Raw genomic sequence first — 15,299 nt, 5'->3', positions numbered from 1 at the left:
TATTGATTCTCCCTCCAGTGCTGAATTCTGCTGGGGGAAAAAAAGGGATGAGTGTGTGTTGAAGGCATTGGAGGAGAATGGGCCTGATGGGAAGAGAGAGACGAGAGGCTGACGATTAGGATGATGGTGATCATGACGACAATAATGATAATGGCGATGATAATGACTGTGTTAGTGATCAGAAAGCATGATGGGAGCCATCAGTTGATGCACGCACGTGCATGTTGCTTGCACCGCACGTGCGATCATGATATTGATGCAGAAATGCGGTCAAGACAAAACACGCAGCAATTTTATTGAATGAAGAAAGGAAATGCAGACATTTGGCTAAATATTAGATTCCACCTTTATTGTCAGAAATGAAATTGCATTAATATTTTGAGCTTTAAAAAAGAAACTAAACTAAAATTAAAAAAAAAAAAAAAGCAGTGCTACATTGTTGCACAAAAACATATATGGTGTGAGATCAGAATAAAAAAAGTGCTACAAAAGCTGAAAAAACTAAAATAAAGAAACTTTCTGGACGACTTCAGGACTCTGAACAAAACGTTTAATGCCAATAAACAGACATTTGACAAGGGAAATAAAAACCAAGTAAACGGAATTCATATGAACAATTTAACTCTGTATGTTAATTTATTAATTAATTACTTTTTTTTAGAAAATATTTCAGAAGGAAGAAAACATATTGATTTCTTTTAGTTGCATGTCATCCATCAGTTTTTTTCCCCCCACACAGTATTGGTGCCCTTATGCTTTGCAAGTCAGCACACTCAGCACCAAACCTCTTTCCTTTCCCGTTTCTTCAAAAAAAGATGCTGAACCTGAGTTTAACAAACCTCAAATGAAGATTTTAGAAAACAGACGTACAGTACACACAGTCACAGAGCGTAAAGTTAAAACGAACACTGAAAAAAAACAGGCTTTTCCAGAGCTGAACAAGGGCGATGAAATGATAAAAATAACTGTTTGTCTAACCTTCCAGGACGATGTTGTGAGAAGCTCCATCTAGATAAACGACCATTTCATCCCCGGTTTGCTGCTCTACCTGCTGCGCCTCGCCATCACCCGCCCCGGCCTCTCCATACACCCCCCCCTCCACCTGTAAGGTGCAGTCATCTAGCCCCGTCACGATGTAGTGGGTGCCCTCATCGTTGACGATGACCTGAGTTAGGCCTTCCTTCATCATCTGGGAGGCAGCGAGCTGCAGAACCTCCTGCATGCCTTCGTGGCTGGACTCCTGAATGACCTGCACCTCCTCCTCCTCCTCTTGCTTCACCTGCTCCTGCACTGCAATGTGTGCAGCCTCAGCCGCTTCGGGAGTCACCACCTCATGAACAACGGCGGCTTCTTGGATTTCTTCCTGCTGGCCCATTTCACTGACGGCGCTGAGCAGAGCGTCGAGGGCAGTGGACGACTCGGAGATGATTTGACTTTGTCCTGCAGCAGCTGTGACCGCCACACCTCCTCTGGCCACAGCCCGCAGCTCCTTTCTGGCATCCCCGGACTCCAACACCACGTACTGGGTGCTGCCTCCTGCTAGGTGGGCCCCTGCAGCTGCCACCTCCCTGCCCGAGGCAATGACTTGTCCATCTTCAGTGATGTGGAGTACCTCAGCTACCTGGCCGGCCATAGCCAGCGTCTGCAGGGTGGCAGCAGCTGACTCCTCCAGGGCCTGGTCGATGGCCACCTCCTCGTCACCGTAGCCTTGGATGATGATTACCTGCTGGACGGACTCTTCTTGGCTGGATCCATCAGAGGAGCTCTTCCTGTGTGTGGGAGAGCCCTGAGACTCTGCTTCCACAAACGCAGCCCCCTGGCCTTTCAGACGACATTCAAAGGACTTGGATACGATGCCTGGGGGACACAAGGACACATTCACGTTATACTTTTGGAGTTTTGCTCAAATCAAAACTGATAAGAAAAGTGTGACTGCAAACTTCCTGTCATCAGTGAAAGCAAAAACAAAGGGAAGCAGGGGGAGTATGCTGGAGTCTAATCAGTGAATAAAGAAAAACACAGATTTATAAGCAAGATAAACAAGGCGACATCCAAAAACACTAAATTAAGAAACAAAGACTCCATTTTTTCCTGTCTAGATGCTTGCTATAGCTGCAGCTGTTAAACTCACAATGTGGGCACATTTGTGAGAAAAAAAAAGACAACAATAAATACATTGAAAGCCTGAATTGACATGAAAATGTGATGTAACACTTCACATATTTGTGTCACTTAATGCATGAAAGGAGAAATGGAGACGTTCCACTGGCAGAAGAGAGTGGTGAGATACAGATGGTACTAATTAAGCCACAATGTACCCTCTTAGATCACAGGCTGCCATGGCGTTTCCAAGGTGATAGGAACAGTGTTAGAAATGCCATTGTTTTAACAGCTCCTGCATCACATACTTGTAGACTAATCTATGAAGGAAAATGTGAATTTAAGGCAGTAAAGAGGCAACACTGTTTGTACGCAGGCTGAACATGGTGTACATATTCACATCATACGCAACAGAACTGAATATTGACCCTCAATTTGTAGCCTCAGATGCTCATAAAACCCGTTAAGATTTCCAAAACTCACTTCATAACCTTTCATTTTCCTGATATAACAAGATTATTTTATCTGTTCATCTTTTGGGTTTTGAAAAGCTGACATTTCTGGAGGTACACGGTTTGCACCCAGGGGAAGCGATGAGATCACAGAGTACATACAGGAACAAACTCATCAATCACTGATACAACTATCTTCCCCCTGACATTTAATGTCCTGCACTCACAAGGTTGACAGTATGATCAGAAAGTTGGAGTTGTGCTGCAAAGTATATGTGACCTAACTGCGTCTTGCCCACTCCCCTCCCCCGCGTATTCAGACATGTAGAAAAGTGGGAGCTGTAACTCTGTTCTTACTGGGCAAGCGAGCGGTGACCAGTGGCTCTTTGTGAATAAAACATAACCCTGCACAGATAAAGTAAAAATAAATGCTGCATTCTACAAAACGTGGATATAAAATGCTGCAAAAACTACAGAAAAGCAATCTGAGTGGCGAGACAGTCCCACATCAGCTTGCAACGGCAGTAAACAGAGGTAAAGATGTTAAATGCAGCTTCCAGCTTCAGCTCACTACTCAGCTTGAAAGTTTACTCATACATAAACGATTAAAACAAAACACACTTTGGACTTTTCAGGCAACGCAATCATTCATTCATGCTGTCCGCGGGATTCGATCTTTCCAGAAAAGCAGAAACATTTTAATAAATGCTCATTAATTTCACAACTTCTGTTCATACTATGAACATAACCTCACATAAAAAAGAGAAAATATTTTTCTGCACTTATCTAAACATGGTCTGTTATCTTAAAGACATTAACACACACAGTACCTGTGTGCATCCGTCTAAACTGAATGGAAAAATAGACTTTGCTACTTTTGTTGAAAGACTTTTCTTTTTTTTTGTCGTTCCTGCTTAGACAAGTAACGGTTAGAAAAACTTTTAAAAAATCTATGTACTATGCGGCCATATTAAAAAAAAAAAATAATGTGAACATTTTATTTATTAAATATTATTTAATATAAATAATATATTAATAAATAATATAAATAATATATTAAATACTGTTCAATCCACCCATTACACTGCACAATTTCCCTAAGAAGTGCTCATACTCGTATCCTTCGGCTCCGTTTTGTATGAAAACAGCATGCAGACAGTGTGTGAGTGGGAGTGTTTGTCCAGCCAGGTGCAGCCTCCGCTAGTTTCTGGCTTTTAGGTAAAGCGAGCACCTGTCAGTCATCGGTGCTGATGCTACCTTGTAGTCCAACCTTCCAGCTAAACTGGCCCTTGCAGACTCGTTACGGTCCTGCATCCCTCAAACGCCTCATCCATTCATGAAAAGGTAACGACAAACATCTGCTCCAGGACAAACAACAACACCATTGTTCTACTGCTTCAGCATGCAGGCAGGATTGTGCTGTAAATATAAAGTCTGACTCTACTGTTTGGACTGGGAGTGACAAGCGTAGAGGAGTCGGCGCACTGAGAAGCAGAGGTCACGTAGTTACTCAGAAGTACGGGGTTGATGCTAACTGTCTACTGAACCCACACTTCCGCTCTTATAATCATAAAACCTGTTTGAGAGCGTGCTATTCTCAGTCAGCCTGGTTGTGTATTAAAACCCCAGCTGCATGTGTATGTTTAGCATACATGTGTTAACGCATGTGTGTATTTTTGGTGATTCCGGTTTTACTGTTGTGTGTCTGAACGAGACTCGCTCCGGTAGCGCATTGGTCTCCGCATGCGCTTGCTTATGTGAGCGACTCAAAGTGTGTGTTGTATTGCTGTGGGGGTGGTAAGGCTATGCCTTGCTAGTGTGTGTCACATTAGCCATGGGGTGCTGTCGGCAGGGCCCGGCGGTGGCCCGCTGAGGTTTATGGAGTGTCACTCAGTTGCCGCAGCCGTGAATCAAGTTAATGTTGCAGATCCCATCTCTTCAGTTGTCCTGCGCTCCCAGTGGAAGAACAACATTTGAACAGCGTGATTTGGCCCCGGCGAGAGGCTGATGCCTGTTTAATATATGTTTTGAGTGCTTTGACTGACTGATTCCTTTAACAGGAAGCAGGAGAGAGAGTGAGAGAGAGACACGGAGGGGCAGGCTGCTTTATTGGCTGTGATCTGAAACAAGATGGAGGCTCCCTGAGAGGAATAAAACAACAAGAAGAAGACAAGGCAGCACAGACAGGCGTTTTGATTTACAAATGACAAGAGGAACATCCTAAAGAAAGTTTTTCTGTAAAACGGAATCTGTGACAGATAATCTATTTGTACAAAGCTTGTAGCACAGAGTCTGTCGAGCAAATACTAGTTTTTGTATCAAGATGAATACAAATTTCCTGACTTTAGTTTAAATAGACAGAAAACACAGATTCATGATAGATCAGGACTTTCTCTGAGAGTCACAATCAGTCAAATGAAATGGAGCGTACCCCTTCTGCAGTTTGGTAGAAGAGGCCATACCTGCTCAGTTTTTTTTTGTTGTTGTTTTTTTACAATTTACTGATAAACTTTAACATTTATGGTCTGTGAAGTGTGACATGTAGATTTGGGGGGTTTTGCTGCTTTTCTGATCATCAAATGCTCAGCTACTGGGACAACTTGGTTGGGACGTCCACTTCAGTTACTTCTGCTTCACCTGTGAATTATTTCTCAGCCCTGCTGATTCTTTACTGTCTTGGTAACTTTTGGAATTTAAATATTAAAATGGCCTCCTAATAGTTTGGAAATGGTCTAAGAACCCCTCTCAGACAAGCAACAACAGAAAGATCATTGCTGATGTATTTCCACAACTCTGTGTCCTCCAGATCATCACATCTTCCTTTATAGAGGTCTTCAGATCTGACGATAGCTAGTTAACCACGCACATTCGATTAGCTGCTAATTATCTAAATACTATCTAAATTCCATTGGAAGCAGTAAGGGTGCTGCTACACTGCTTCTATGCTCTGGCTTAGTTTTAATAAAATAATCAACGACATATTGTAATATTGTCACGTATCGCTGTTCAGCTGAGGTTGCTTTTCCCAAAATATCTTCCGTCATTGTGATTATTCTTCATTGTCTTGTTAATGTTTCAATATGATGAGAGATACGGTACATATGAGAGGAACACGACTGTCTGCACCATATGGGTTGATAAAGGCGAGTGCTTTCTCCAAACACGATAGCTTGATGTGAATTAAATGCTGCTGCAATTAAACTAAACCTCATTCTGCTGGGGACTCCTCTGGAACCCCTTTAAGGACCCTTAAGTGATCCCTGGACCGCAGTTTTACTATCATTTGTGTGGCGTGCCATAGACCAGCTAGAGTGTTAGCGTCAGGTCACTACAGCGGCCTCTCTGCACAGTGTATGGTACAGATGCAATTATTGATCAACGGATCAATGGGCTGGCCAGTGTCGGGGGGGCCCGGGGCCTCTAAGTGGCAATACTTCAGCTCGGAGAGGCCGTCAGGGGAGCGGTCAGACAGCACTTACCAGCAGTTAGTGAAATTAACCTTAACACCGAGACACCACTGCACACACAATCAATTACAGCCGCTGTAACACAGGTCAGCCTGCTGCAGATGTAAGCTTGCCAGCACGTGTTGGTGTAATCAGGAGAGTGCACATCAGCCTTCGTGTTAAGTCTCGTTGAAGTTGTGTTTGTAATCCCTAAACTTGAAACTGGCAACAACTTTAACCTCGAAGTGCGCCGCAATATATGCAAATTGGAAGTGTAGAGTTCAGAAACGTGCGATTATTCACACTGAAAGACAAAGAGATCAACCTGAAGAGACACTACAGCAAGCAAAGTCAATTAAACTGTATCAGCTATAACACAAATGAGATGAGGCGGGGGGAGGATGCTTTCCAAATCAATTACCAGGTCAATGGCAGGACCATGAAAAAGTCTGAGCTTATGATCAATTCTGCACAAAGGCCTTTACAATCCTTTTACCGGCCGATTTCCTTCAATTATAGATATGAAGACAGAAGCTCATACAGAGCATGATGGAGGCCTCTAAACCTGACACGCATATGGTGTTATTTGTGGGGAGATTTTTTTGTTTTCTTTTTTCTAAAGAGGGTGTGTGTGTGTGTGTGTGTGTGTGTGTGTGTGTGTGTCAGAGCCTTTTGAAGGTGACACTGCTAAGTAGATAAAGTATCAGTTCTGGGTGTATTCAGGTCACCAGGGAAAGGCTGCATAACAGGGTGTTCAGTGTATTTCTGTGCGTTGATGTGCATGCAGGTGTGTGTGTGTGTGTGTTTTAATGTCAATTCTTGTCCAAAAGTTCAACATTTTGTTTCAGGTCTAAAAAAAAAAATCACTTTTAAATATATTTTGAGATCTGAAAAAAACAATATTTCTATGCATACTGTGCATACTTTTCTCTCCGGGATTGGCTGTGTAATGTCATTTTTTTAATATGTATAAAGGTGAACAAATAACCACATGTGTTTGTGTGTGTTCTTTTACTTTTATGAGTGTTTGAGGATCTTTTCTGGTTGAGCTGTTACACGATGACCTTCCCTGCCTCTCTTTCCTCCCCTGTGCCACCTCAAGCAAAGCTGAATGTGCTACCTGTGTGTGTGTGTGTGTGTGTGTGTCGGCACACAAACTAGCAGGTCAGCTGAGGTCCAGCTAGTGATGGCTCTACTTTGTCTGCTAGGGACAGCCGCTACTGTCACCTTTACAAACGCCATGAATCAACACCACCGAGGACAGGCCGGCCAACCAAAAAACAACCAATTATACAGGAGCCAGATTGACACCAGGTGGACAGGGCAGAGAGAGAGAGATGGAGATGCACCGAACACACCCCAAGGACAAATAAACAGAAAAGAATGAGGGCACGAACTGACAGAGGGCTCTGGACTGTAACAATATAGTAGCTCTGTGATGTTAGCTGGAAATTAAGCAAAAACTGTTAAGAATATTTAATATAATTTGACTTATTCCGATATACAGACATGGACAAAGTTGTTTAACCTCTCTGTTAATGAAAGTAAATCCTCAATGTTTGCTGAAATAGCTTGGAACTGACAAAAGTAATTTTAATAACAAAAAATTTTATAAAATAAACCAATAAAATTTCGATGTTGCTTATGAATTGCTGCTCCGCAGAATCACTTTTAAAAAATATACTAATTTTAACATTTCATGCTGTCCTTGCAATAAAGGTATTAATACTTGCGATTTGATCGTATGATTTTCTTTAACCATTAAAAGCCCAACCCATGTAAAATGGTGACAAAAATCCAATTATGTGAGTATGAAGTTGCCAAAAATTAACTTTTTTTTTTTTTCTTTTGTATGTATCAAATATGATACATTTGGCTTTAAAGGGCACAAAGTATTGCTATTAAAGTAGGTTAAAAAGTACCATAAACTAATGGTGCTGTGTTATGAGAAGAACTGTTGGTATCGCTCCTCCCAGGTATCAGAGAATTAACACACATCTTTTCACTCTTGTGTTTGTATCTGTTCTTTTAGTGCCCACACACACTGAAGAATTCTGGATCATTTTTAATAGTAGATCAGCGATGTCAAACTCTGGTCCTTGAAGACTGCTTTCCTGCAGGTTTTTGTTGTTGCCTTGCTCCAACACACCTGATTCCAATCTAATGGATGCAACAGCTTCTTGTTCACTTCTTCCCATTTACACATGAACTTCAGTCAGGTGTGCTGAAGCAGGGAAACAACAAAAACCTGCAGGACAGCGGTCCCTTGAGTTTGACACCCCTGCTGTAGATGGACAGAAGTTCCTTCCTCTACGGTTGTAACTGTGTGGAGAAGTCAGTGGTGACAACATGGTCATTGTTTTGCTCTGATCTGAGTAAGAAGCCTAGAAAAAGGACAAAAATGATGGAATTCAGGTTTAATTTCTTTCTTCCCAAACTTCCAGTAGTGGATGCACCATTACGCCCCCCCAAAAAACAACTACAAAACACCCCCAAAACCTCTGACTTCCCAGCTTGTCCAAGTAACAGTCTTTATAATGGATGTAGTGAGTGCTAAGCTCCATTACCAAACCTTCTTATGTCAGTGTGTTGCACAATGTAAGAACAAACATGCACTGGATGCAGCCCAGTTTAGTGTTGTGTTTATGCACTTTGTGAGAACATGTTGATGCATCCAAACGGAGGGAAACTGGCAGATCAACAATCCCCCAACACATATAAATAGTAAAATATTTTACAGATTGATGCCTGTCTGAAGTTGATTCTCATTCTTTTGAGTCTCTATGTGACGCTCCCCAACATGATCGTAGACTCTCCGAACCTCTTGTCCTCCAATGAGACTGTTACCTACACCCTCTCAGCTGCTGCTCGTCTCCTCCTACTCAGTAAAATTAATGCCAGAGCTGTGCTCCGACAGTTTGACAGACCCATTCTGAATTCAGGTCTTCTGCTGGAAAAAGTAGCTACTTCCTGGATATTTGTTCGGTCACCTCGCAACTGACACGAAACTTGGATGCATTTTTAGCATGTGCACCGTTTGTCTTCCACTCTGTGTTCTTCCTACGTCGTACCCCTTAAAAACGTCCCTGTTCCTGTTCTGGCTGAGCATTTCACATGTTTTCAAATCTATTCGCAGCCTTTCTATTTTTCTCACTCTTTATTTCCTCAGACTGATAGAGGTGTTTGCAATGGAAGCTGTGAGGGTAAATCATATTTACAAACCTCCGATTGTGGGGTCATCTAAGCTGCCTACCCAAACCTTAAAATTTAGATGTTTTGTACCAGACTACCACAAAAAAAACACAAAACACATTAAAACACAAGCCAATATTGAGCATTCTGTGGTTTGCTTCTATATAAATATTTCTTCCCACACACAGCTGAGCAAACTAGTCATATTTATAAAAACAAAACAAACAAAAAAAAAAAACCACTAAATGTCAGCCGCATACAATCAAAGAGCTGGCATTTCTGAATTGTGCAGGGTTATTCACTATAGAAGAGCTTAAGAACAGCTCAGTATGATTGAACTGACACCAACTTTCACAGACAAGAATGCAAAGCAGCTACAAAACAAGCTGTGTGTAGTTTATTACCGCAATAACCAACTCACTGCTTCCAGTAGAAAAGAACAAGGAGCATTTACCACTAAAGGAGGTGGTAAATATTTGCTTTTAAACAGGAACTGAAAAAAGGATAAAGATATTTCTGATAAATGACATTGAGGATCATTTTAATTAAATACCACAAGTATAACAAAGCCCTGAAAAATAAATATGAAAGTAGTGTAAAAACAAAGGAGAGAGGACTCAAGGGGTGAGACACACTCACACACACACACACACACACACACACACACACACACAGTGTAAGTGGTCAGAGCAAACACAGGTCAGTGTCCTGCTCTCAGCTCTTTTTCTGCTGACTGAGGACAACCCAGTGTGAGAGTAATCTGGTCCAGACTAACTCCATCTACCTCAAGTCCCCCAGGTCTGTGTCCCTAGAGAGATGCTAAGGCAGACAGAGAATTAGGCAGAAGGAGGTGAAGAAGAGAAAATGATACCATTGGGGAAACCTTCTTCACTGAACCTTTGCCTTCCTTCTTTTAAACAGCTAAAATTAAACTTATTAATAATACTTGTGAAATGAATGAATGAAAACCGTATGCTATAAAATGAATGGACACTAGGAATAAACAAACCCGTGTGGGAATTAACCAGGCTGACAGTGGGCTCAGGTAATGTGCGGGATGGAAACTATCATTAAGATTAAAAAAGAAATCTGCTGTCAAGCTGCATGAACAACTTCCTGGAGGACCAGCAGGACTGGACTTTTAGGTGTGGAGGTTTCATTACTGTTCAGCAATCCAAAAAAGTAGAGTACTGTAACACAACTTGGGCTGCTGAGAATTCAGCGGGATGGCTATAGATATAGAGAGCAAATGTGTGGGAGGTTGCTGCAGCTGCACAAAGAGAGGCCCGATCAACCTCAGCACTGCTGCCAGCGAGAAGGCTGGAACACCTGATCACCGCCGCTTACATCACTGATTACGTGCCCTAGAAAAGCATCAGGAGATGCATCATTTCAACTTTAAAACTGGTTAACCAGATATGACTAATGCATTACTTTTGGATGGAGAGCGGTTATTTCCCTGATGCTGTAAATCAAAAGCTATTTGCACTCTCCGGATGAAAGTCAGAAATGATCACAGTGTGATGGCCAGATGCAACTAGCTAAAAACGAGGGGAGAGTGGGGAGGCGGGGATGAGCCTCGCGTTGGAAACCGGGAAGGTAGGTTGACATATGAAACAAAAACAACGATCATAACGCGCATATTCCCCCTCCTCCTCTTCTCCCACTCTTCCCACAAGACTTTCTTACGATTTCTCCATCCTGTTTCCTTCTTCCTTCTCTGTCGTCTTTCTCTCCAAAGCTCTGGAGGTGGACCTTTGATTGCTTCTTTAATTAGCAATGTCAGGCGGCTCTGTGGATTTACTGAGGATGTCGAACTTCTGCGGATAATTGCATGCCTTTTCCTCTTCTCTCTCTGTTGCTACATCCCTCCCTCCCTTCATCCATCTCTCCATCGTCCTTTCACAGTGTCCCCCCCCCATCATCTATCCCTCTCAGTAACTCTCCTATGATTTAATGATTAATTATGGATGTGAGTTCGAGAATAAAAGCTTTTTCACTAATCAAAATGAAATTTCCCCCCCATTCTGGTAATTACAGTGTGAAGATAATGTTGCTGATGTCTTTTTGTTGCCAAAGCCTGGACGGCGCCGTGGTCTGTGGTCCGTCAAGGCGGATGAAATGAATAATCGCAACGTAATGATTTCTGGAAAAATGAAGTCAAAGTGGTCTGCACTGGATTGAGAGTGAAAAGGAATAAACAAAGAATGCAGACAAAGAGAAAGAAGCAGAACACTTTAAAATGTTTCAGTAAAAAGGCCCTGAGAACGAAACAAAAGAGGGTCTCAGTCTTCAAGCCTGACAACCGCAGAGGGATCTTTTTTTTTTTTTTTTCTCATGCCATAAGGCTTCTTAGCATCTAGGCAAATAACGAAGAATCACTCTCACAATAAATTGTTTGGTCAAAAGAAAATCAGGAAATGGGGTAAATGTCTATCATTCATCTGGACAACACAGTGATTAAACAAAGGAGTATATTCAGACAGAGGCTTCTTCAGCTCCTTTGCAACACAGAACGATTTATTCCTACAATGGCAGTCATGTGTAATAACTTAATAACAATGTATAGCTAGAGATAAATTTTTTTAAAATGATGCAGTACTATAAAGTCCCTTTTGGGATTGATAAATTACCATATAGTTAGTTTGGTCACTGAACACACTAACTGAACACTCATTTTTTATTTTTTTTTATTTTTATTTTTTATGAATAAACCAAATCAGTAAAGCAAGTCTATTCAACTTGGTCCCAGGAGGGCCGCAGTCCTGCAGGTCTGCAATGTTTCCCTTCTCCAACACACGTATGACTGCTGTCAGTTTTGTCAACAAACACCTTTTCAACCACCTTAATGAAGGCAAAGACTCTGAAATGTTTATTTATTTATATTCAGGAAAGAGCTGAAATGATAAGTGGATTAATCAATCAGATGAGAGATAATTGATTTGCTACTTCTTTATAACCAAATCATCAAGTTCAAGCCAAATGCTCTTTGGAAAAAAATCTTATTTGACAAGATTTTCTGCTTAAATCTAATTGACATTATAAATTGAATATCTTTTAAAGAACATGAAAGCAGTTTTTCGACCCACAAATGTGTCTGAATAAAATTTCTAACCAAAAACGCAAAACATTTTGGCATGTAATGATGAACTGGTTACACACTGATGACAAAATAAGATAAATGCTCCATAAAGTAGAATAAGCAAAGGGTCAAACTTGATCAGATTCCAAAAAAAACCCCCAAAAAACACTGGACTTCTCTTCATGCACAACATAACCTTGTGTCTTTCTGAGTTCCAATGACAGATTTCTATAAGGAGCAAATGCTGAAAATAGAACTGCATTCATTTGGCTTTTGATCATCAGCTGATGTAACATTTTAGCCACTTTTTAAATGACTAAATGCTCACTGATGCCAGCGAAATCAAAGCCTGGCCGTCCATATAGCATATCAATACAAAATATAGTATGACAAGTTCCCATTGTGCCTTATTTTGACTCACACTCTTACACAACACACACTCAAAAAAACACAGGTCTGTTTAGCTTAGTCTCCGATCCTCCCTGCCATATTTACTGGGTATTTACCTAACACAGGCATGCTGGAGATATTTATCGTCCTGATGCCTCTATATATAGGGCTGAGGAGCTCGGTGAGAGGAGAGGCAGGCACAGTGGGAGGTTGCTTCTCTAATCTCCATCTCCAGGCTGACAGGCCTGAGAAGGCCCTAATGAATGGCTCTTTTCATCTGCACGCCTGTGTGTATGTGACAGTATAAATATTTAGCAATATTGGAGTCAGCTTGTGATTTTACACAGATGGAGTGATTGATGGCTCAGCCCCCTGACGCATGCCAAAGACCATCCTGGAGATGTTATATAAACCAACACAGCCTCTCTCTCCCTCCATCATCGTCTACATCTCGCGCTCTCTATATCTTTCACACTGCCTCCTCTGCTCTCCGCCTTCTTCCCAGCTTGTCTTCTCGCTGTCGATCCGCCCTCTGTGGCTCTGCCAATTTGCCTTACTGCTGAATTTCTATCATACGCTGTGCTGTCTCTATGGAGGCTAAATCAGAAGAAAACAACCTGACAGGGAGGAAACTCTGAGAAATACTGTGGAAATGTACCTTGAAACCAAATTGACATTTTAAACTTATTAGCTGGAAAAAAGCTGATTAACCTTCAGGGCTTTATTAAACTCTGCAAACTGCTTAGAAAACATTTTTTTGAGAACTTTACATTTACAGGTTTATATAGGAATGAGGTCTTAATCTGATCGGACAGGGTGCAGTGTGCCGCTTGTGTTGCTCGCGATGCACTGTGCACTGTAGGTCAAAGCAAGTCAGACGTTCTATATCTCAAATATAAACATCCACATGCTGTACATCTGTATGCACATACACCCGGGAATTCATGCACACAATGCTGTCATCTGTGTCAGAAGGAAACCAGACCGGAGCCACTCAGTTGGAGCAACAGACACACACACACACATATGCACACTCTGCTGCCAATATGCCACTGGAAGCCTTTGCAGATATAGTGTGTGTGACAGAGAGCAGCCATTCTCATGAGGACTGACTTCTAAACTTCTCATAGGAAAATTTAGAGTTTTATGAATCATTTGATGGGTTGTCATGGCAATTTTAGGATCAACTGTTAAACTCAAGACTGGATAAAGTTTTAAATTTGGCTCTCGTTATGTGCGTTGTAGTTTCAGCTAAAGTTAGAACTGAATCTCAATGGATTTAATATATCTAATCCATTGTATTCGAGCATGTGTGTGTGTTAGTGTGCAGACTTTCTGGATAGGCTCTGCATAGCCAATTAAACTAACATACAAGAACAAAATCCCTAACCAAATATATGAGGACTTTAAGGGGGGATGTTGAAGATGTATTAACCTTGTAATTGCCTGTGTAAAATATGCTCCCCTGATAATGAAATTTCCTTCTTTAATTTGAAAAAATTGGGAAAATATCTCTCCTTTTTTTCCCCCACTATGTGTTTTCCTATTTAATTGCATTTAAAACTTCAATCTCAAACACCCCCACAGCTTTAATGTTTGGAAGGACCAGCGCTGGATCGCCACATCGATTAATCTAACTGTCCTTTGTCTGAATTAGCATTCAAATGTGATCGGTTCCACTGCGCCTTACCCGCCGCCTGCAATTCCAACAAAATCCACTCCCGTGCAATAACTACAGTGCCCTTCAAGACCCATACCACCCCCCTTTTTGCTTTGAGAGGTATTGATTTTTATTTGTTCTGTAATGAGAACAATTAGTCTTTTTCCTGCCCTCTTTCATCTATCACCTCCAAGTTCCTGTGGCTCTGCCACCCAGCCGGCCTCTGTCTTTAAACCCAGCTGGAGGTCTGTTCCCTGGGCAGAGGACACCGCTGCACACCCTCTGCACTGGTAATACAACAACAAAGAGAGATAACAGAGGACATTTTACTCGTTCCATCAGATTGCAGCCTAAAACCGAGCAGGAGGTGTATTGCAATAACCCGAACTTCCTGAGGAACAATGCACAGGATTGGAAAAGGGCTTGATTGACAGAAATCCTTGAGGATGAAGCTTATATTAATATTCTCGCAAAGAAAACATTTTCATTTTCTCTGAATATTGATGGGTTCAATACACAATGGAGCAATCCAGATTAAAAAGCTAGATAATGTTATAATAATACCACAAATATCTTATCGGAATTATTTCATTATTAATCATCACTTTCCGTAAAACAGAAATGAATTGCATCCTATCTATCACGCTGGGTGTCTAATCTCTCATTTTATTAAAAGGCTGATGTCGAGCCCGTCTACTCGCCCGACTCTAATTGATGTGGTTAGAAGAAATTACCACACTCCAAGTCCAGCATGGCTGGTGTTAACATGTATCATAAAATGTGAAAACATAATAAAACATTCCGATCTATCCATTAGGAATGCTTTAATTTCCGCAGTGGCAGGCGAGTGGCAGGCAGGGCTGACTGACTACCAGCCATCAGGAGGACTTAGCCTCTATAAACCACCTGATAGACAGGCTGATTTGTGACTGACTGGATAAGTGACTAGCAGCTTTCAAAGTGTAGCGGTTTGTGCC

At 41.6% G+C, this 15,299-nt stretch overlaps 1 protein-coding gene across 1 annotated transcript in view; it reads right to left on the bottom strand.

The window, feature by feature from the left end:
- Positions 1 to 973: 973 nt before the first annotated feature.
- Positions 974 to 15,299, bottom strand: part of znf407 (zinc finger protein 407) — a gene marked incomplete at its 3' end in the record, with an annotated part of 160,474 nt that continues 146,148 nt past the window's right edge. The window contains exon 10 of the mRNA XM_079240213.1: positions 974 to 1,857. Coding sequence (XP_079096339.1) covers positions 974 to 1,857 — 884 coding nt within the window. The remainder of the gene's footprint in view (positions 1,858 to 15,299) is intronic.

The sequence above is a fragment of the Telmatherina bonti genome (genome assembly GCF_933228915.1).
Source record: "Telmatherina bonti genome assembly, chromosome: 5".
NCBI lineage: Eukaryota > Metazoa > Chordata > Actinopteri > Atheriniformes > Telmatherinidae > Telmatherina > Telmatherina bonti.
This window is presented reverse-complemented; position numbering and strand designations above follow the sequence as displayed.